This window comes from Felis catus, chromosome A2, assembly GCF_018350175.1.
Source record: "Felis catus isolate Fca126 chromosome A2, F.catus_Fca126_mat1.0, whole genome shotgun sequence".
NCBI lineage: Eukaryota > Metazoa > Chordata > Mammalia > Carnivora > Felidae > Felis > Felis catus.
The window spans coordinates 81,418,037-81,442,198 of NC_058369.1; the positions used below are offsets into that span (position 1 = coordinate 81,418,037).

General features: G+C 38.7%; 1 protein-coding gene across 3 annotated transcripts in view; it reads left to right on the forward strand.

The window, feature by feature from the left end:
• Window positions 1-722: 722 nt before the first annotated feature.
• DNAJC2 (DnaJ heat shock protein family (Hsp40) member C2) overlaps window positions 723-24,162 on the forward strand; it is a 37,190-nt gene continuing 13,750 nt past the window's right edge. Inside the window, exons 1-4 of one of the 3 annotated variants that reach the window (XM_004001540.6) lie at window positions 723-1,014; window positions 3,231-3,421; window positions 7,708-7,783; window positions 23,664-23,762. In XM_004001540.6, the coding sequence (XP_004001589.3) occupies window positions 951-1,014; window positions 3,231-3,421; window positions 7,708-7,783; window positions 23,664-23,762 (430 nt within the window). In that variant the 5' untranslated portion in view covers window positions 723-950. The remainder of the gene's footprint in view (window positions 1,015-3,230; window positions 3,422-7,707; window positions 7,784-23,663; window positions 23,763-24,162) is intronic. The other 2 variants (XM_011280341.3, XM_011280342.4) reach the window with 2 other exon arrangements.

Consider the following 24,162-nt stretch of genomic DNA (forward strand, 5'->3'; position numbering starts at 1 on the left):
ACATCAAGTCTTTTATTTTGTGCAACCTATTCCAGATACTGGGGACGGTGGGGGGTGGGGGGGAAGCTTAGTGTGGAGGGGATGTGTGTGAATCTTCATCGACTGGTTTTCTTTTGCTAGTTCTTGCTTTTGACCGTAAGAAGGAATCATAATAAGCGTACAGTGGATTTTATTATACATTAAACAATTAAGTTCCAGAGTTCTGTGATTGGTAATATCTTAGAAAAAAAAAAAAAAACACAACAAAAAAACTTCATGCTTTTAGAACAGGGTAAAAAGATTGCCGGCCTTCCAGTAGAAGCTAACACTGAGGAGGTGTTCTTTGCCAAACGTTACAAGGATTAAACGAGACAACGCAGGTAAATTACTGAGTAATATCGCAACAAATACAGGCTGCCATTATTATTTATATAAGTGCAAATATAGGTATATGTACAAAATTCTCTATAGATGTATATAGACTACAATAATTGTTCCCAATATTAATGCATAGGTATCTTTTCATTTTTTATTTATATAAGTAGAGCTACTTGAGAAGTTAGTGGTTAGTCTCGGGCAAATAGTGATTTAAAAATAAAAATAGCATAGTAGGAACTGCTTCAGAAAATTATGCTCCACGTATCGCACCTAGGGGTAGTATCCGCACACGCCGCGGAACTGAGGAATCTAGGAACCTTTCTTTTGTGAGTCTTGGTCCCCAGCCGGATCCGAGTCATTAGAGTAACTAGGCTGCCGCACACGTTGGCGCGGTGTGTGCGGGTGGAATTGGCCTCCGCACCGCGAAAGATCCATCCCGGAAGTAGTTGTTGGTCGTCTCCATGCGCCGGTTCCTGGGCGTCGTAGAGCCAAGGCGCGAGGCTCGGACCCAGAGGTAGAGCCGGAGGGGACCCTAAGCGCCCCCGGCCCAGGACGCGAACCGCTGCGCCTGTGGGGCCGGCCCCGGCGCCATCATGCTGCTCCTGCCGAGCGCTGCGGACGGCCAGGGCACCGCCATCACCCACGCTCTGACCTCTGGTACGTGCCCACTCAACCCCGGCTCGTCCCCTCTTAGCCGCCCCTGCCTCCGCCCTCCACCTGCGCGACCCCGAAATCTCTCCCTTCTTGTCCCTGGTGCCTGGCACCCGGACGCGTGGGCCATGACGAGTGACTTTTTGCTCCAGGCAAAAGAAATCCTTCTCCAGACTGGAAGAAGGGAGGGGGCGTCTTCTTTCTGCCCCGACAGTTCTTCCTCCTTTCGCCGCTGCTGACTCATGGATCGGGCGGAGCAGTTCGGGGCCGAACCGTCTAGTAGCCTAAAAAGGTTCTTGTAAGCATCTCCTTGCCTAGGTCAAGAGATTGCCCGCAGCGAGCTCCCACGTGCCTCGCGTCGTACAAAGCCTTGCTGCTGGTGCTCTGTTAAACATCTTTCTCCCTCTCTGTGTTAGTACCTTCTTTGATTTTTAAATGTCAAAGCTTAGAGACTGCTCCTCATACTCAAAACCTCAGTATGAAAAGACCTTTGCCGGTGATGCTGCTAAGATTTGTGTAGACAGACTTTGAAAGAGTCATTGAGAGTTGACTGCTTCTGTAGTTTCTTAAATTTATAGCCCAGGACAGTCGTGGGTATGGTAAACTTAGTCTCTAGTTTCAGCCATCCACGTTAATTACCATAGCCACTTATAGAGACAGTTGTTGGATTTTGATCCTATCTCATGGCACGTGTTGTGTTCTGCTTGCGGAAGTCTCTGTGATCTTAAACTAAAAGGAAAGGCTTGAAAGGTGATGTTCTTAAAAGCCACACCCATACCACACAGCTAGTCCTTCTTGAACATAGTGTTTGAATCCTCTCCTGTGTATGGTACAGGAAATCTTAATTTCCCAAACCAACTAAAGCATGAAAAATAAGTTATTTTTAGAAAATTGTGGCCATTAGGTACAATGGGAAACAACATTTGAGTTACTTATTGCTGGACAGGGCAAAGTCTTTTGCTTTTGCGTGGACTATGAAGTTAAAGTGTTCAGGGTTTTTTTCCCCCTGACTCAGATGACCTTTTTTGAGTCGTTAATGTACAAATGTGCAGTGATTTATCTTCATAAAACCTTACTTTGATTCAAGAGGTTGTGATTTTCAAAGTGGTTTCAAATACGGTTTTTCATTCAGTCTTCCAAGGAGCCATAGAAGATAAATATTGTTCCCATATTACGGTTGAAGACATCTCTGACTCATTGCACATAGTTGCTAATCAGACTTAGACTAAATCCAGAGCTTTTGATATCAGATCCAGAGCTTTTACCCTATAGCATAGCTGTGTTAGTTAAACCTCTTTAGCTGCTTGGAGAATTGTCTTCCAGAATCATTGCTAGTGAGTTCTTAAAATTTTTAAAAGCTGAATTCAAGGTTTTAGTTAAAATATTTTGAGTTGTTTTTAGAAAAATTTTTTGATGAGGTTAGTATTTTGGAGACAGTTTATCATTTATTGTTTTATTACAGTTATTGGTCTAACAGTAAAGCAGTTGGCAGCAGTTATCCCTGTTCCTCACCTTCCTCTCATACCTTCAGAAAAGTATTGATTTATTGTTGACGTTGCTGAATGCTTTGTCAGATAACTCAAAGAGGTGGATTGAATACTCTGAATACTAGGAAATGATTATTGCTAACCCTCATGTTAACTGGATTGCAGGCATACCTTGTTTTATGGCATTTTACTTTATTGTGCTTCAGTGATACTGCATTTTTTTACAAATTGAAGGTTTATGGTAACCCTGTGTTGAGCAAATCCATCAGCACAATTTCTCCAGCAGTATTTGCTTACTTTGGGTCTCTGTCACATTTTGGTAATACAGTATTTCAGACTTTTTCATTGTTGTTTGTCATGGTGATCTGTGATCAGTGATTATGACTAGCTGACAGCCTGGATGATGGTTACCATTTTTGGGCAATAAAGTATTTTTCAATTAAGGTGTGTCCATTGTTTCTTAGACGTTAGCATAGCGTAAACAGAACTTTTATATGCACTGAGGAACCAAAAAACATATTTGATTCACTTTTTTGCAGTATTTTTGCTTTATTGTGGTGGTCTGGAACCAAACCTGCACTATCTCCCAAGTATCCCTGTACTGCAATTATTTCCTTAGTTGATGGTTTTAAAATTACATTCTGATGCTATCGCTGTTTTGATCTTATTTATTGCCTTGAAATAGATTTATTCCATGCAATACATTGAAGCCTCTCTTAACGCTTTCAATCACAGCCTCAACACTCTGTCAAGTTGAACCTGTGGGAAGATGGTTTGAAGCTTTTGTTAAGAGGAGAAACAGGAATGCTTCTGCCTCTTTTCAGGAACTGGAGGATAAGAAAGAGTTATCAGAGGAATCGGAAGATGAAGAATTGCAGTTAGAAGAGTTTCCCATGTTGAAAACACTTGATCCCAAAGACTGGAAGGTACTTAATATCTGAATCTTTTGTTCAGTCAGATGCTTTGTTAGGCAGAGGCAGTTTTCCCACAAGTTTTCTGTCAGTAAACCGTTTTAAGATGCTTCAGCAAGAGAACCATAATTGAGCACCTGTCTGTTGTTAAGCTCTGAGTGAGATGGCCATAGGATACTGTCTCTGCTGGAAAAATCCAGGAAGTTTTCACAGAAAACATAATGTTTGAACTGGCCTTAAAAGAATGAGTAGCAGTTTGTGAAGCAGAGAAGGGAACAAAAGGTGATCTGGGCAGAAGGAATAGATCTGCAAAGACACAAAGGAGTAAAGAAGTATACTGCCTCTTCAGGGATTAGTGAAGAGTAGAGTAGGATGCTTGAAGGTTTGGTGGTGAGAATTTAGTCCTGAAACAGTCTAGACCAGATTCTTTTGTAGCGTCCTTTTTATGCCATGCTAAGGAAGGAACTCAGATTTTATTTTCAGGGCAGTAGGAAATCATCAAAAGTTTCTGAGCTAATTTTAGCAAAGTAATTCTCTTGGCAGTACAGAAAATTATTTGAAGAGGGAGAACAGGGCTGGAGGGGAAGTGAATGGTTTGCTATTGTAGGGCAAGTGCAATAATCCAAGCCTGCAGATGCATACTTGAGCTAAATTTGTGGCTGAGCTTTGAGGAAGAGGGGCCACTGGCTTTTTTTTTTTTTGGAGGTAGACTTGGTAGAGCTTGGTGACCTTGGCTGTGCCGTATAAGAGACGGAGATGTACTCAGAAGACCTCTGAGCATTCCAGGTTGAATGACCTGCCCGTGTCTGATATCAGTCACTAACACTGGGATGCAGGAAAAAGGAAGTTTGTGAGGGAATGTGGTGTTTGTGTTCAAGTTTGGCTATGTTGTAATTGAGGTTCTACTAATATACTGGTGAGGTCTTCTAGTAGATGGTTAGAAATTGGTCTGTGACTCTGAAAGAGAATAGAGCCAACAACTTTTGCAAGTTGTTGGCAAGTCTTAGGTGGTAGTTGAAGCTGTGGGGAATTGAATGGCATCAGTCAAAGAGAAGAATATAGACAAATAGGTATCATAAAGCCCTATTAAGTAGAGAACTAGTATAATATTTAAATATATATGTATACTATGGAATTAGAGTGCCAGAATTCAAATTTGGCTCTGCCCATTTAGTGTGGTGGGACCTTGGCAAAGTTACTTGAGAAGTCTGTTTCCTATGGTGAGATTGCTAACACCTCAAAGGAGTTTAGTGAGGATTAACGCAATGATGCGTGTAAAACACTTATCGCTTGACATAGGATAAATAATAGTGGATAATTTCTCTCTCCTCGCTTGTAGGATTAAATAAGATAAAGAGTATGTGTAAAGCACTTAGAAAAGTAAGTGCTGAGAATGTTAGCTGATTCACATATTGTCATTATTGATTTAAAAAAAAAAAAGGACTGAACGTTGTGGAGCATGAATATTTAAGGTGTGGGCAGAGGAGTAGAAGCAGCAAAGGATACTAAGAAGGGTGAAAGTAGTAGAAAGAAAACAAAAAGACATTTGTTAGTTTCCACAAAGGTTTATTAAACATCAGGCACTAGACTTCCAGAAACTAAGAGAAGAAGAAGTCTCAAGAAGAAAAACACAGTCACCAGTGTCACTGCTTTGGAGGTCATCCCATAACATGAATAATGATAAAAACCTACTGGGTTTGGCAAATGAATCTTAGGAGACCACACTGAAAGCCATTCCAATAAAAAGGTTGGGATGGCGAGCGATTATAGTTGGGTTGTAGGAGACCACAGTGCAAAATACTCTTTTTCATAGCTGAGTTGTAAAGAAAATAAGAGAAAATAGTAACTTGAGGGAAAAGCAGGGTCAGGAGAAGATAGAACTGGGGATCGTTGAGGTCTACAAGAGAGAAAAGAAAGAATGAAGAAAGTCTTTGGTATAGAAAAGAATAGATGATATGACAACAGGTAGCAGGGTTCATACATTTTGTTCAGTTGGTTGTTTCTTTTCAACAAACAGGATCAAGCATCTTCTATGTGTCAGACCCTGTTCTGGGTGCTGAGAAGTCAACTGAACAAGACAGGATCACTGCTCCCACATAGCTTGTATTCTAATGAGACAGGCAATAAGTAAACAACCAAAGATGTGGCCGCCAAATGCTGGGCAAAGAAGTAGAACAGGATGATGTGATAGAGTGTCCATATGACTGCTTTAGAGTGAGTAGGTGGGGAAGGCCTGTGCAGTTGACATTTAAGATAAAACCTGAATGACACATAAAGATCCGCAAGAATGCCATTCCAGGCAGAGATCTTGTGTGGGGGCAGAAAGAAGTTCGAAGTGCCAGGAACTGAAGGAGGCAAATAGGTGGTACAGAGTGGATAGGGGGTGTGAGGAGGTAAGGAGCAATAGTCACTGGAAAGCCAGTGGAGAGTTTAAAGCAATGACAATTTTTAAATACTTCAGAGGGAACAAGAAGGAGCAGAGATGGGCAGAGAAGGTTGTCTGTTTTAAATAAGGTGATAACATTTAAGCTGAGGCTGAAGGATGAGAAGACGGCAGCCACATGAAGAAGGGGTAATGTGCCAGGCTGGGGGGAGGAAGAGCTCGGTATCTGCAGTGAACTGCAGCACCAGTCATGTATTTGGAAGTGAGTGATCGAGGTAGAGAGAGACAAGCCAGGAATAGTGAGAAATGGAGGTGCTCAGTGCATCTGGAGCTCAGAAGAGACGTCTGTGCTCCAGTGAACTGGGGAGTCATAAGTGTATTCTAGCCCTGGCACTGAATCGAATCACTTTGAACTGAAATGTAGAGAGAGACAAAAGAAGCCCCAGAACTGAGCTTTGCAGGTCATAGAGAAGCCAGTAAAAGTGGCTGAAAAAAGTTACTGGAAGGTGGGAAGAAAACAGAGTGAATGCACGGAAACATTAAAGAAAGATAATATTTTAAGGAATGAGTCAGCTGTGCTGCCACTGGGAGCTGAAGTCAAGTGAGGGCAGATGAGTGGTCTTGGATTTGGTACCTGGAAATTGATACTGAAGAGAGCAGCCTCATTGTGCCGGGGGTGGGAGTGGGTGGAACAGAACCAAACTGGAGTGGTTTGAAAATGAATGCGAAAGGAGGTAAAATGTGTGGACACCTTTTTCAAGAAGTTTAATGTTGACGGACAGCAGAGAGATGGAGAGAGTGGTAACTGGAAAGGGGGTCATGGATGTGTTTTTAAGGATGAGAACTAACAGCATCTTTTTATGCAGATGAAGATAATCCACTTGAAGCTTGGGAGATCCCTGAAAGATACTAGTATATGAGGAGACGTAGAGAAGACAGTGCTCAGAACCAAGAGGAGGGGTGGAGTAGATTGTCTCAGAAGGACAGACTTCTTCAGTTATGAATGGAGGAAAAGGGGAAAGATGTATGGTTGCAGGTAGGGTAGTACAAAGATTGAGTAGGAATTTGAGTAGGATAATTTACATCTTATAGTTAACTGGGAGGCAGGGCTGTTGATAAGAGGGTGGAGAAGGATCTGTGAGGGTTGAGGAGAGACTAGAGAAATAGTAACCTTAGGGAGTGGAAAGGTAAACCAGTTGGAATGATGGCCAGGCGTAATGAAAAAGCCCATCCACATGAACTTTGTAATCCTGAATTTGAAGGGAAACCAGTCAGCTCTATTTAACTTTTTTCTCCTGTGTTTCATGCCCCCAACTCCCTTTTCCCCCCCTCTCAGTTCTCCAGTACTAGACTCACCTTTTGAGTTCTGTAGGGAACCTTCACTCCAGTTGCTGCTTCAACTTGTCAGTTTGCAAGGATGTTAACGACAGCAGGTACTTCCTCTCCAGAGAAGCCTCATCTCTCAGTTTCTCAAAATTTCCATCCAGCCTACCTTTGCTCTGCATAGCTCCTGGTCCTATCCTTTCATTGCCCTGGCCCAACCCTGTGGGGCTGTGATAGTGCTTCCCTCAGTTCTGAAATCTCTTGATTTAAGGATGGCCATAGGATATTACTAGGTGTTAGGAGAAAAATGGGCTCAGTGGTCATGTAAGTTAAGAAAATGCTGGGTTTTGCAGGTTTCTGTTTGGTTGGTTTTTTTTAATTGCAAGACTTCTCAGAGCCTTTGATTTATATGCATACAAATCATCAAGAAGGCTGTATCAAAATCCACATTTCCCAGACTTACATACCACAGAATCCATTATATATAGAATGTCTCCTATTATGGGATTCTCACTTTGGGAAGCACTAAAATGGGTGCCAGCACAAGGGATATCAGCTCCATTTCACGCTTGACTTCCTTTTGTGTCTTTATCAGAACCAAGATCATTATGCAGTACTTGGACTTGGCCATGTAAGATACAAAGCTACACAGAGACAGATCAAAGCAGCTCGTAAGTACCTAGTTCTTTTGAAATAATCCAGTATCTGGTATAGGAAATGTTAATCCTTTTGAAAAGATCTGCATGATCATATTCTGTAGCCATAAATCTAGATTCAACAGCATTTGTCGTATGGTCATAACAATGTATAACCCATAGTCTCCTTTACCTTCAGAACCAGAAAGCAATCAATCTCATGCATGGACAGAGGGTGGGTGGGTGTGTTTGTGACCAAGATAAAGAACATTCTTCTAAAAGCAACCTTTTAAAAATTAGTATTTCACTTCCTTTCAGTAATACAGCCAGCTGTATTTAGTGGAAGCTGCCTTGTTAGTTAGGTTTTCTGATATTATTTTGTAGTTTTGGGTTACATTTTTGTTGATCCCACCTGTCTTTTCTGTCCAAAAAAGAATTATCTGATGTTTCACTGTTTTTTTTCATTGACAAGATGAAAAATTTCAGGGAATTGTAGGATCCTAGTCTTCATGTGCCTTATAAAACACCATCCCGGGGCGCCTGGGTGGCTCAGTTGGTTAGGTGACCGACTTCGGCGCAGGTCATGATCTCATGGTTTGTGGGTTCGAGCCCCGTGTTGTGCTCTGTGCTGACCACTCAGAGCCTGGAGCCTGATTCAGATTCTGTGTCTCCCCCTCTCCCTGCCCCTCCCCTGCTCACGCTGTGTCTCTCTGTCTCTCAATAATAACGTTAAAAAAAAAATTTAAAAACACCATCCCATAGTGCCCTACACACCATTCGGTTCTCTTGGTTAGTAAAGTTTGATGAAAGAGGTGAAGATGATTAGTTTTCTGTGTTCTATCTTAGGAGAATGTTCTGCCCTCCACTCTAGAGAATGGATATTAAGGTCAGAGGAGGTAAGATGCGGCCATATGGGAAAGGAGTTAGGGAGTCAAGGCCAGTCAAGAGGAGAAAGTATTACACTTGGAGGAAGGTCGCTGAATGAGACCCATCTCAATTTGAAAAATACTAGTTGAGACTAGGTATAGTTGATAAACTTAAAATTTTCCCCATTAATTGTTATGGTTAGGAAAATCACAAGAAACATTTTTAACAAGGTGAAGGAATTTATGAGATTATTTCAGATCTGTTATTCGGTTTCTTAAAGAACTGGCATGGTTTTAGATTAAGCATATGTTAATGCATATGAATAGTCATTGCAGTATACATAAATGCCAGGGAAGTTCATTTGCCATGGAAAAATATTTGCAGTCTTGCTATATGAAAGAACAGCATACAAATACCAAATGAGTCTTGATACAGATAAATATGTGAAAGAATTAGAAGTGATTTAGAACTGTGAAAATAATTGATATTGTAAGGTGAAGGATTTGGTTTTTTTCTGTAAAGATAAAAAATGTACAACTAACTATGGGCTGTGTGGGTGGCTCAGTTGATTAAGCGTCCGACTTTGGCTCATGTCATGATCTCATGGTTCATGATTTCGAGCCCCACATTGGGCTCTGTGCTGAAAGCTCAGAGCCTGTAGCTTGCTTTGGATTCTGTGTTTCCCTCTCTCTCTGTCCCTCCCCTGCTCACACTCTATCCCAAAAATAAATAAACATTAAAAAAAAGTTTTTTAATGTACAATAAACTGTAAAAGAAACATTCCTTTGTTTCTAAGCCCATTCTTTTTATTGGCATAATAGAAATGAATTTTTGAATACTCTGTAGCCTGAAATTTTGCAACCCCGGTGAACAGATTGTTAACATTAAGTATAATTATAATTCACTCTCTGCCACTGTGTTGAATATTCTCAGTATTTATTCAAAAGGAAACTCATTCTCTTACCTCTGTCATTATAAAATAGACAGCGACTGCTTTACTGCTTTCTGAAATCTAGTCCAAAGGTAAAAATGCAGTTAGTGGTTACAAATATATAATTATTAGGACAGACAAACCCCATAAAAATACAAGTTTTAATGCATTTGAGATCCTTAGAGTTCTTACATCCTATTACATACACATAAAAGTTTTATTTTTGTTTAATGTACTTTGAATTGCTAAAATGAAAATTAAGTCAGTTAAGGGTCAATAAAGTGAGTCTTTTTTTCCTTCTGTGCATTATCTGAAAAGAATAAATCACTTCAAAAGTTGAACGATGGGTTAAGAGGAAGTATTTGAATACTAAAAGTGGTGTTTCAATCGCTTGCATAATTTTGTTTTGAAGTAAAATTGCCATACTGGCCTGTAGGTTTGATATTCTTTGCATGGAAATGGTCTTTGGTGATTTGAATTTTCCAACTCTAATACTTCTGGTTCAAAATATTTCTGACATTTTAAACTGAAGCTGTTCTATATTATGCTTCTTAAAGATTAAAAATCCTATTCGGAGACATTTATAATGATAGCAGTATGAGTGTATAATGAAAAACCTTTTTGCAGTGTACCCTCAAAACATCCTAGAAACTGTCTTCTTCAGTGGGAGAAGGGGGGGTGTATCTTTGAAATTTCAGTAAACAACTGCTGCTTCCAAATTACCCTTGTTTGTATTTTAGACCATGTTATTTGGCCTCCTAGTTTTAAAATTGAGTAACATCTTTTGCTCCCTCCACAAGACAGTATAGGACAATCTTGGGACTCCCTACTGCACATGGATTAGGCAGAAAGCTCCATGAAGAAAAAAACTAGTGTAACATAAGAGGAGACTGTCCAACAGAAAATTGAGATATCACCTCTCTTAGACTGTATCATAAGATTCAAAAGGAAACAAGTATCTACTACATGTTGTCAGTAAGATATGAAGACACTGCTTTTGTGTGTGTGTGTGGGGGGGGGTGTAGGCATTGAAGAAAGAGACTAGGGGAAGATAAGCAGAATTGCCTGGAAACTGAAAACATGAAAGCAGAATTCAGAATTAGAAAGACTGACATACAATTAGACAAACAGTAAAGCAAAGGACAACCTTGAGGAATGTTCCCAAGATTCAGAGGGGAAGAATAAAGAGATGCCTGATTTCTAAAGTCAGAATAAATGTAACAGAAACCGTAATTGCAAATAAAGAAGGAAACTTACCCTTTTTATAAAAAGATACATCTTGGGGTTGAGAGTGTTTGCAGGAATGTGACTTAGGTTTCACTGCTCAGCACATTTCCTTTGAAATTCAAGTATGAGTTAGGCTGTGCTGCACAGAATCCATTTTGCCAGCAAACGTGGAAGAGCACTGCAAAACTTGTGGCTTTCACCCTACACCCTGGCTGTGGAAGTAGCCTGTGCTGTTTCCCTAGTGCCCCACAGTTGTGGATCATCACACCCCTAAACTGTCCATTATGATTTGATCATAATTCCTAGCTACATAACTTCCAAGCCCAAGTCTGACTCTTAACAGATTTTGTGAGCTGTCTAATAACTTTTAATAAATTCCTTTTCTGCTTAAATCGGCTAGAAGACAAAATGCCTCTTCTGGAGTATTAGTGGAGAAATTGATAATATACTTGACTATAAAAAAAATCTTGGAGTTCAAAAAAACAAAAATGTATTTGTCAGTTTTTGAAGACCTGCTGTATATGTAGAAATCACTAAGTTTATTATGCCCAAAAAAGATTTGTATTAAAGTGTTTATAGCAACCTTACTCACAATATCCAAAAACTGGAAACCACTCAAATGTTCACCAAGCAGGATCATGGATAAGCAAACTGCTGTATATTCATACAGTAAATTAGTACTCAGTAGTTAAAAAAAGAACAGATTACTAAGACATGCAAGAATGGTGATGAATCTCAAAACATTGGTTGAGCAGAAGTCAGATACAAAGATCTACTCTGTGATTCCACTTACATGAAGTTCAAGAACATGCAAAAGTAGTCTATGGTGAAGGAAATTAGGTAGCAGGGCATGAGAGTTGGCTGGAAAAGGGTAAAGGGAATTCTGGGTGATAGAAATGGTCTGTATTTTCTTTGGTGGTAGTTACAGGGTAGATACAATTGTCAAAACTCATTGAATACTTAAAATTTGAGCATTTTGTCCTATGTAAATTTGATTTAAATTCCATAAAAGATGTGATTTAACAAAACAAAAAAGGTCAGTCACTTGGGAAATCAGATATACTCTTTGGGGCCTAAAGAGGGAAAAATAAAGTAGGCATTCAATTCAAGGGTTTAAAAGACTAGCACTAAGGAACATGGAGGAAAAAATGGATTTATAAGAAAAAAGAAAAAACCATTACAGAAGATATTTTTAATTGAGACCACTATTAAATAGATTCAAAAATTTTGATAAAATGAACTTTTCTGAAATTGAGGAAAAAAATTTTAAAAAGTATGAAAGAAATACCTCCTGGACACTAGGGTGGCTCAGTCAGTTGAGCCTCCAACTCTTTCTTGATTTCGGCTTAGGTGATGATCACAGGGTCGTGGGATCAAACCCTGCGTTAGGCTCCATGCTGAGTGTGGAGCCTGCTTAAGATTCTCTCTCTCCTTCTGCCCTTATCCCCTGCTTGCTCTTTCTCTCTCTAAAAAAAAAAAAAAAAGAAAGAAAGAAAGAGAGAGGAAGGAAGGGAGACTCCTAAAAAATGTTTTTAGGTATCTGGTTGGCTCAGTTAGAAGAGCATACAACTCGATCTCAGGGCCGTGAGTTTGAGGCCCCATATTATGTTGTAGAGATTACTGAAAAAATAAAAACACATTTTTAGACCCAGGTGATTTTTCAGATGAATTATTCCAAATGTTTAAGGAATTAAAAACTGTCATGATGAATTAAAAACTGTTTTGGGGGGCGCCTGGGTGGCTCAGTCGCTTAAGCGTCCGACTTCGGCTCAGGTTGTGATCTCACGGTCCGTGAGGTCGAGCCCCGCGTCGGGCTCTGTGCTGACAGCTCAGAACCTGGAGCCTGCTTCTGATTCTGTGTCTCCCTCTCTCTCTGACCCTCCCCCATTCATGCTCTGTCTCTCTCTGTCTCAAAAATAAATAAATGTTAAAAAAAAAAAAAATTAGGGGCGCCTGGGTGGCGCAGTCGGTTAAGCCTCCGACTTCAGCCAGGTCACGATCTCCCGGTCCGTGAGTTCGAGCCCTGCGTCAGGCTCTGGGCTGATGGCTCGGAGCCTGGAGCCTGTTTCCAATTCTGTGTCTCCCTCTCTCTCTGCCCCTCCCCCGTTCATGCTCTGTCTCTCTCTGTCCCAAAAATAAATAAAAAACGTTGAAAAAAAATTAAAAAAAAAACTGTTTTGGAACAGTTAGTTTGTGAAGTTAACGTAATCCTGGTATGAAAACCTGGCATAAAAAGATAATTATGTAGACAGTAAAAAAAATCGTGGTTGCCTGGGGTTGGGAGAGTAGGGATGGATGAATAGGGCAAGCACAGGATTTTTAGGGCAGTGGAAATTCTATAAAATATTGCAGTGATGGATACATGTTATGATACATTTGTCCAAACCCATAGAATGTACACCACCAGGAGTGAACAGCAATGTAAACTACGAACTTTGGGTGATTATGATGTATCATTGTAGGTTCATCAGTTGTAACAGTTCGTCACCTCTGATGCCTGATGGTGGTAACAGAGGAGGGGGAGGTTATGCATGTAGAGAGACAGGGCATGTAAGAAGTCTCTGTGCCATTCTCTCACTTGTACTGTAAAGCTAAAACTGCTCTAAAAAATTGCCTTAAAAATAATAAAATGTTAATACCTGACAAGGAGAGACTTAATAAAACTACAGACAGATCTCATCCATGAATGTAATATAAAACCAAAAAATGCCAGTTAAAATAATAGCTAATTGAACTCAACAGCACATTAAAAGAATAATACCCATGTAGAGGTAGGATTTCCCTTAGGAATCCAACTTAGGAAATACATTAATATAGTTAAATCTATTTATGGTTTAGATAATATGTGATTTCCTCTAGGGAAAATGTATAAAACACAGTAACCATTCCTTTTTGATAAATAGAACTTCGCAAAGAAATACAGCTAATTTTCTATTTTGGTAAATATTTCACACCCACAGCTAACAAACTTAACCATGTGGTTTTGGTGATATTACCAGTAAAATCCCTGGGAGAAGCTAACCTGCCTATTATTTTTTTATGCTATTAGGAGTATGGTTTAGTGAGTTAAGATTAAATAAGAGGGCTATTAGAAAGAAGAAAAGAAATATTTATAGATAATACAGGATCTACCTAGAAAACCAAAAGGGGGTTGCGTCAGGTGGCTAGATGTAGGAGAAAGATGCAGAAATAATATAATTTTTTGGACGTTACCATCAAATATATAGAAGGGTATAGTCATTTTAAAGATGATCCCAGGGCAAGAATAGGTAACCAGAAACAAACCCTGGTAAAATTTACCATGATAAAGGAGATATCATACATCACTGGAGAAGGGAAGGATTATTCAGTGTAATTAGGACTTCAAAAACATGAATGGTTTAGGTATTAACTTGAATATGTTAAAATTATAATTAAAAAAAGAATTTAAAAATGTTCTAACTGTAGAAAATATTAATGAAACTAGAAAATACATTAAAATTGTTGAGGATGAAGTGCCTTCTAAGTTTATAAGTACTCAGAAAAAAATTATAAAAGAAATGATCAGTAAATATAAATGAAAATGACTGATCTGTATATTGTACATATATAAATTATATGTAAGTATACATATATGTAACATGTACACATGTTCTTTTTATTTATGTAAAACTTCTATTTTGAGGATTCCACCCCCCCCCCCCCATAGGTTCTCGTTAGGTTAGTTGGCAGTGAAAGTCTCCCATCTCAAGAAGTAGAAGTTGTACATATACATAAATCGTGTGTGTGTGTGTCATAAACATACACATGTATACATAGGTGTGATTTATATGTATTATATATATCACAGAAACAAGTTATATTAAAAAATAAATATAAATGGAATATAAAAAATGTATATCACAGACACAATGACAACAGTATTTATAGAAAAGCATTTTAGAAGCAAATATAGTAGGCAATCACTTTTGAATTTAAAGCTGAGGAATTACATTAAGAAAATTGAGCTTTGCTGAACAGGAATAGAACAGGAGGGAATTTGGGGGGGGAGGTCTCAGGTTTTCATTGTAAAATTTAAAATGTAGAAAACACTTCAGACAAAATTATTTTTAAAGAATTTTATTGATCACTCTTAAAGCATTCTTCTCTATTAATAACTGAGCACTTTCCATTATAAACAGAAGTTATGAGTTTAAGGGAAATGAAAACTTGTTTTAAAACACTCTTGTTTCAAATCCTATATTTTTTTAAACCTTTATCTGATGTAACACTAAGTAATAGGTAGCTTGTGATGCTCATGGGGGATGTACAGAGAGGAAACTTCCCCCCCCCCCCCAAAAAAGACTTTTTAAAACATAAGTGTAGGGGCACCTGGGTGGCTCAGTTGGTTAAGCGTCCAACTTCGGCTCAGGTACTTAATCTCACGGTTTGTGAGTTCGAGCCCCGCGTCGGGCTCTGTGCTGACAGCTCGGACCCTGGAGCCTGCTTTGGATTCTGTGTCTCCCTCTCTCTGCTCCGCCCCTGCTCATGCTCACTCGCTTGCTGTCTCTCAGAAATAAAGAAACATTAAAAAAATAAAAAGTAAAAAAACAAGTGTAATAACAGCAGTTGGAGAAAGCATTTGCATCAAGCATTGGACAGAAGCCTGATTTGCTGGGGACTTTTGGATGGGTTGAAAGAGTCATGGTTACTTAACCTCTCTTTGCCTCAATTTCCTCTTCCATAAAATGGAGAAAATAATAGCACTTTCTTCATTGGGTTATTAGAAAGATTAACTGATGAATAGTGCTAGTATATATTAAGTGTTCAACAGATGTTAACAGCTAGCCATAACCTAGTAAAGTGAATCAAACAAAGAAGAGAAACCAGAACAACCTCTCCTTCCTCTGTAGATGAAGGATGAAAGATAGAACCAAAAATATTGTTGAGCCCAGTAATAATCGTAGGTTTAAATAATTAATACCCATTGCTGGCGAGGCTGTGGTGAAGTACATGTTCACATAAGAGTATGAAGTAGCCTAACATTTAGAAAGGAACTTGTTCCTACATTTTCACTCACTAATGTCATCTCTGTAAGTACATCCTCAGAAGAAAGAATCCTGAATATGTACAAATACATCTCTACAAAATGATTAAAATTGGCATTACTTATAATAGTGAAAAACTGGAAGCAATTTAAATATCCAGCAATAGAGAAATAAATTATGATAAATCTATTTGAAATACTTTACTGAGCAATCATTAAAAATTTTTCGAAGGGGCACCTGGCTGGCTAAGTTGGTAGAACATCTGACTCTTGATCTCAGGGTCATGAGGTCAAGCCCCATGTTGGGCATGGAGCCCACTTTAAAAAACGAAAATTGGGGCACCTGGGTGGCTCAGTCGGTTAGGTATCCAACTTCAGCTCAGGTCTTGATCTCACAGTTCACTGGTTTGAGCTCCGCATCGGGTTCTGTGCTGACAGCTCGGAGCCTGGAGCCTGCTTCGGATTCTGTGACTCCCTTTCTCTCTCTGCCCCTCCCCTGCTCATGCTCTGTCTCTCTCTGTCTCTCAAAAAATAAACGTTAAAAAGTTAAAAAAAAAAAAAAAATTGTTTTTTTGAAGTTTGTAACAACAGAAAATGCAAATGTGTAATGTTAATTTGAAAAAATCAGACTGTAAATTGGTATATATGTTACAATTATACCTAGTTTTTTTTAAACATGTTTAAGGAAAAAAGATCTACGTGAAAATATGTCAAAAATGTTAGCAGTAATTGTCTTTGGGTGTTGGCATTTTGGCCAGTCCTTAAAATAATTCCTTCTTTTTCTATGATTTCCACATGTAACAAGTTTATATTTTACCATAGCATAAAATATTTTAAAATTGATATTATGATTTTACAAATGGCTCTGTGTAGCTCATGTTTTTTTATTTTTTATTTTTTTATTGAAGTATAGTTGATGTACAGCATTATATTAGTTTCAGGTGTACAGCATACACCTGAGTGGTTCAGCATTTATATACATTACAAAATGCTTGCCATAAGTGTACTTACACTCTGTTACCATACAAACTGAATGCAATATTTTGACTCTGTCCCCTGTGCTGTACATTTCATCTCAACGACTTATTTATTTTATAACTGGAAATTTGTACCTCTTAATTCTCTTTACCTATTTCACCAATTACCCAACCCTCTGACCCTCCCTTTTAACAATCACCAGTTCACTATACTTATGAGTCTTTGGGTGGGGGAAGGTTTGTTTGTCCCTCTGTTTTGTTTTTTAGAGTCCACATATAAGTGAAACCATATAGTATTTATTTTTGTCTCACTTAGTGTCACTTAGCATGATACCTGGAGGTCTGTCTATGTTGTTGCAAATGGCAAGATCTCATTCTTTGTTACGGCTGAGTGATATTCCATTATATATATGTTCCACATCTTCTTTATTCAATCATCTATAGATGGACACTTAGGTTGCTTCCATATCTTGCTATTATAAATAATGCTGCAGTAAACATAGGGGCACATATATCTTTTTGAATGAATGTGTTTGTTTTGGTTTGGGTTGTTGTGTTTTGTTTTTTCAAATAAATATCCAGAAATGGAATTGCTGGGTCATGTGATATTTCTGTTTTAATTTTTTTAAGAACCTCCATACTATTTTTCGTAGTCGCTAACACCCTATTATATTTATAACCCCAATACCCTATTATATTTATAAGCCCAACTTATAACCCTACCAACAGTGCATGAAGATTCCCTTTTCTCCATATTCTCGCCAAAGCTTAGTTCTTGTCTTTTTGATAGAAGCCATTCTGACTGGTGTGAGCTGGTGTCTCATTGTGGTTTTGATTTGCATTTCCCTGATGATTAGTGATGCTGAGCATCATTTCAAGTGTCTGTTGGCCATCTGTATATCCTTTTTAGAAAGATGTCTGTTCAGGTCCTCTGCCCATTTTTTAATCAAGTTATTTGGATTTTTTGCTATTGAGTTGTATGAGTTCTTTGTGTTTTGAATATTAACCCCTTATCAGACATGTCATTTGCAAATATCTTCTGTTCAGCAGGTTGCCTGTTTGTTTTCTTGGTTGTTTCCCTCACTGAGCAGAAGGATTTTATTTTGGTGTAGGTTACAAGTGTTTATTTTTGCTTTTATTATCCTTGCCTAGGGAGGCACATCCAGAAAAATATTGCTAAGGCCAATGTCCAAGACATTACTCTTAGGTATTTTATGGTTTCACATCTCATACTTCAGTTTTTAATCCGTTTTGAGTTTATTTTTGTGTATGGTGTAAGAAAGTGACCCACTTTTATTCTTTAACATGTAGCTGTTCACTTGTAACACCATTTATTGAAGAGGCTGTCTTTTCCTATTGTGTATGCTTGCCTCCTTTGTCATATGTTAATTGACCATATATATGTGGATTTATCTCTGGGCTCTCTGTTCCATTGATCTATGTGTCTGTTTATGTGCCAGTACCATACTGTTTTCAGTACTATAGCTTTGTAGTATAGTTTGAAATCTGGGATTGTGATACCTCCAGGTATCAAAAGAACCAAAGATTTGCTTTGGTTCTTCAGAATCTTTTTTGGTTGCATACAAATTTTAGGATTATTCTAGTTCTGTGAAAAACACTATTGATAGGGATGATAGGGATTGATAGGGATTGCATTGAATCTGCAGATTTCTTTGGGTAGTTATGCACATTTTTAACAATTGTTCTCCCAATCTTTGAGTATGCTATATTTTTACATTTATTTATGTCATCTTAAGTTTCTTTCATCAGTGTCTTACATTTTTAAGAGTACAGGTCTTGCAACTCCTTGGTTAAATTTGTTCCTAGGTGTTTCACCTATAGTTGTAAATGAGATTGTTTTATTAATTTTTCTTTCTGCTAGTTATTATATAGACATGCAATTGATTTCTGTGTATTGATTTTTGTATCCTGCAACTTCACTGAATTCATTCATTCTAATTTCTTGGGGGTGGTGTCTTTAGGGTTTTCTATGTATATTATCGTGTCATCTGCAAATAGTGACAGTTTTACTACTTTCTAATTTGAATGGCTTTTATTTCTTTTTCTTGCCCAATTGCTGTGACTAGGACGTCCAGTACAATGTTGAGAGTAAAAGAGGCAAGAAATAGGCATCCTCACCTTGTCCTGATCTTGAGAAAACGCTTTTAGCTTTTCACCATTGAGTATGATGTTAGGTGTGGGTTTGTCATATATGGCCTTTATTAAGTTGAGGTATGTTCTTTCTGTACCTACTTTATTGAGAGTTCTTATCATTAATAGATGTTGAATTTTGTCAAATGTTTTTTCCACATGTATTGAGGTGATCATATGATTTTTATCCTTCATTGATAATATGGTGTATCATGTTGATTGATTTGCAGTTATTGAACCATTGTTACATTCCTTGACTAAATCTCACTTGATCATGGTGTATGATCCTTTGAATATATTGCTGAATTTGGTTTCTTAATATTTATTGAAGATTTTTGGCGTCTGTATTCGTTAGGGATATTGGTTTGTAATTTTGGTTTTTTTGTAGTGTCTTTGGTTTTGGTATTGGGGTAATGCTGGCCTCATAGAATGAATTTGGAACCATTCCTTCCTCTTCTGTTTTTGACAAAGATAGGTATTAACTCTTTTTCTTTTTTTTTTTTTTTTTCCAACGTTTACTTATTTTTGGGACAGAGAGAGACAGAGCATGAACGGGGAAGGGGCAGAGAGAGAGGGAGACACAGAATCGGAAACAGGCTCCAGGCTCTGAGCCATCAGCCCAGAGCCCGACACGGGGCTCGAACTCACGGACCGCGAGATCGTGACCTGGCTGAAGTCGGACGCTCAACCGACTGCGCCACCCAGGCGCCCCATCTTTTTCAAGTGTTTGATAGAATTCTCCTATGAAGCCATCTGATCCTCAACTTTTGTTTGTTAGGGGTTTTTTGGTTACTGATTCAATTTCATTACTAGTAATCAGTCTGTTCAGACTTTTTTCTTTTTTCTGATTGAGTCTTGGAAGATTGTATGTTTCTAGGGATTTATCCATTTCTTCCAGGTTATCCAATTTGTTGGTGTATAATTTTTCATTCCTTTGTATTTTTGTGATGTCAGTTGTAGCTTATCTGTTTTCATTTCAAGTTTTATTCATTGGAATATTCTTTGTCTTAATGGCCATAGTAAAGGTTCATCAATTTTATCAAAGAACCATCTCTTAGTTTCATTGATTTTTTTTTCTTTTTTTTTTTTTTAGTCTCGCTATTTCAGTATTTTCACTCTGATCTTTATTATTTCCTTCCTTCTAGTAACTTCAGGTTTTGTTTGTTCTTTTGCTAGTTCTTTTTCTTTCAGGTATAAGGTTAGATTGTTTGAGTTTTTTTTTTTTTTTTCTTTCTTGAGGTACGCCTGTATTGCTGTAAACTTCCCTCTTAGAACTGCTTTTGCCATGTCCCAGAGTTTTTAGACCATTGCATTTTCATTTTTATTTGTCTCAAGGTAATGTTTTGACCCGCTGATTTAGTAGCATGTTGTTTAGCTTCCACATGTTTGCTTTTTCCTGTTTTTTTCCCCTGTGATTCTAGTTTCATAATGTTGTGGTTGTAATAGATGCTTGTATGATTACTATGTTCTTAAATTTATTGAGACTTGTTTTATGGCCTAACATGAAATCTATCCTAGAGAATGTTTCATGTGCACTTGAGAAGAATGTGTATTCTGCTGTTGGATGCAGTGTTCTGTTTGTATCTGTTAAGTACATCTGGTCTAATGTGTTGTCAAAGCCACTGTTTCCTTACTAATTTTCTATTGGATATTCTATCCTTTGATGTAAGTGGGGTGTTAAAGGCTACTATGATTATTGTGTATTACCATCCATTTCTTTTTTTATAACTATTAATTTTTCTATATATTTAGGTGTTTCTCTGTTAGGTGTATAGATAATTACAATTGGTATAGCCTCTCATGGATTGATCTCTTTATCATTAAGTAATGCTTTGTTTTGTTTCTAGTTACAGCCTATTTTAAAGTCTGTTTCATCTGGTAGAGTATTGCTACTCCAACTTTTTTTTCCTGCTTCCATTTGCATGGACTATCTTTTTCCATCACTTCACTTTTAGTCTGTATATGTCTTTATGTCTGAAGTGAGTCTCTTGTAGACATCATGTTCTTACATAGAGGGGTCTTGTTTTATCCATTCAGTCACTCTGTCTTTTTTGGCATATTTAGACCTTTTACATTTTAAGCAATTATTTTTTTTAATGTTTGTTTATTTATTTTGAGAGAGAGAGAGAGAGCGCGCACGCATGAGTGGGTCAGGGCAGAGAGAGAGAGAGAGAGAGAGAGAGAGAGAGAGAGAGAGAGAGAGAGAGAACCCCAAGCAGGCTCTGTGCTATTAGCATGGAACCTGATGCAGGGCTCGATCCCATGAAAAGTGAGATCATGACCTGAGCCAAAATCAGGAGTCAGATGCTTAACTGACTGAGGCACCCCCATTTTAAGTAATTATTAATAGGTATATACTTATTGCCATTTTGCCAATTGCTTGCTGGGTTTTGTTTTGTTTGGGGGGTTTTTTGTAGCTCTTGTCCTTTTTTTTATTCTTCTCATGCTCTCTACCCTCATGATGTGATGACTTTCTTTAGAGCTATGCTTGGATTCCTTTATTTTTTTTGTGCCTATTAAAGTTTTATGGTGTGTGGTTACCATGAAGTTCATATATAACATCAGTCTATATTAAGTTGATAGTTGCTTAAGTTCAAGTACTTTTTACATTTTTTTGTTTTGTGTATCTGTTGACTGATATTTGTAGATAGTTGATTTTACTACTTTTGTCTTTTTACCTCCTTACTAGCATTATAAGTGATTGAACTACTATCTTCACTGTATGTTTGCTTTTACCAGTGAAGTGTTCCTCTCACCATGTTCTTCTCTTATTCTTTTCACTTAAAGACTTCCCTTTAACATTTCTTGTACAGCTGCTTGAGTGGTCATCAAGTCCTTCAACTTTTGTTTGTCTTGCAAACTCTTTCTCTCTCCTTCCATTCTGAATGATAACCTTGCTGGGTACAGTTCTCTTGGTTATAGGTTTTGTTGTTGTTGTTTTCCCCTCAACAATGTGAATGTGTCACCACTCGCTTCTGGTCTGCAAAATTTCTGCTGAAAAGTCAGCCTTATAGGGTTCCCCTTGTATGTAGCTGTTTGCTTTTTCTCTTACTGCTTTTAAGATTCTCTGTTCATCTTTAATTTTTACCATTTTAATTACTGTGTGTTGGGATGGACCTCCTGGGTTTCATCTTGTTTGGGGCTCCCTTTATGTCCTGGAGCTGGTTTCTATTTCCTTACAGGTTGAGGAAGTTTGCAGCCATTATTTCTTCAAATAAGTTATCTGCCCCATCTCCCCTTTCCTGTGACCCCTATAATATAGATGTTCTTATACTTGATGTTGTTGCAGAAGTCCCTTAACATATCCTCATTTTTTAAGTTCTTTTTTTCTTTTTGCTGTTGAGCTTGGTTGCTTTCCATTACCCTGTCTTCTCGATCACTGATCTGTTCTGCATCCTCTAATCAGGCATTGATTCCCTCGAGCTTGTTTTTCATATTTTCTGTCTCTTTATTGAAGTACTCACAGTATCATTCACTCTTCCCTCCAATCTTTATGGCTATTACTTGGAGCCTTTAGTCAGGTTGAATGCTTATTTCCATTTTGTTTAGCTCTTTTTCTTGGATTTTGTCTTGATCTTTCATTTGGATCATATTCCTGTCTCATTTTGTCTGACTCTGTGTTTGTGTCTGTGTGTTAGGTAGGTCAGCTCCTTCTCCTGCTCTTGAGAGTAGTGGCTTTATATAAAAGGTGTCCTGTGGTGCCCAGTAGTGCGATTCCCACCTGGTCACCAGAACCAGTCTCTCCAGGAATGATTTCTGTGGGGGTTGTGTGCACTCTCCCGTTGTGACTGGTCCAGCACTACTGTGGGTGTGGTGCATTGACAGGCAAGGCTTCCTCCAACATAGCTGGCTTAAGGGTCAGGCTACAAACTGTGGCAGGTATGTTGATGAATAGGGCTGCCCCCCTCTTCTGTCCATAGTTGCTTTTGAGAGGCACTAGTTCTAACCAGGGCTGCCCACCAAGTATGGTGGGATGGCCGCCACATTGGATGGGCGCCTTTGGGTGGGGTGTTTCTGCAGGGAACATGAGGTGGGACAAGAGTGTTAGCAAGGCAGATGGAGAGTGTCACAACTGGCTCCCACCAGCATCGGGACAGCTAGGCTGAAGGAGGGAAGGAAAATGGCACCTGCCAGCACTTTTCGTTCTGGAGAAAATTCCGTAGGAATTTTCTGCTCCTCTGGCACATACTGTATAATTAGTAAATCTCTGTCACATATAAATAACCCAGGCAATTTCAAACTGCTGCCTCTGTGCTGGGTCTTAGAGCAAGTGATATGGCGTGTTTGCCCTTTAAAAGCAGAGTCTCAGGATAGCCTTCCAGCTCCTGGAGTGAAGTAAGCCCTGCTGACTTTCAAAGCCAGATGTTAATGGGGGCTTCTCTTCCCTGTGTAGAGAACCTCAGGGCAAGGGTGCCCAGTGGGGACTTGATCCCTTTACTCCCCAGGGAGGACCTCTGCACCTGTGAATTCCTTCCTGCTTAAGGGTTGCCACCCCAGGGATTTGGTTCCCAGCCGCACCTCTTCCCCTCTTATCAACGTGGCTTTCTCTTTACATCTTTAGCTATGGAAAAGCTGTTCTGTTAGTCTTCAGGTCCTTTTCAGAGTGAGTTGCACTGTGTGCAGTTGCAGCCTTGATGGGTTCGTGGGAGAAGATGAGCTCAGGATCCTCCTACGCCGCCATCTTCCCAAGCTCCTCATCTTTATTTTTAGTTTTGATGCATAAAGTGACAAACTGTCTAAATCTGGCTTGTTTTGTAGATAAAGCAATGGTTTTAAAACATCACCCAGACAAACGGAAAGCAGCTGGTGAACCAATCAAAGAAGGAGATAATGACTACTTCACTTGCATAACTAAAGGTAAGAAAATACCTTAGAGTCAGGAATTTGTAATGGTGGTGATCATTAAGTGCTAGGATTGGATTTCTAGTGTATATACTGTAGTTAATTTAAGTATACCATGACATTTAAAAACACTTTCGGTTATATCTGGTTGTTTCTGATAACCCACCCCAGAGCCTTACTCCCAAAGCAAGGTTCTCTCAACCAGTAGCATCAGCAGCACCTGGCAGCTTATCAGGAATGCGGCAACCAGGTCCCCACCCCAGGTCTGCTGACAGTCCGTGTGTTAACGAGATCTTCTGGGGATTCTTATATGAGAAACTCACCCTGCAGTCATTTCATCCTAAGTGTTCTCTAAGAATGCTAAGTTATTTCTCCGTTTCAGATACTTTGTAGGACTAAATTGTCCTCAGATGTT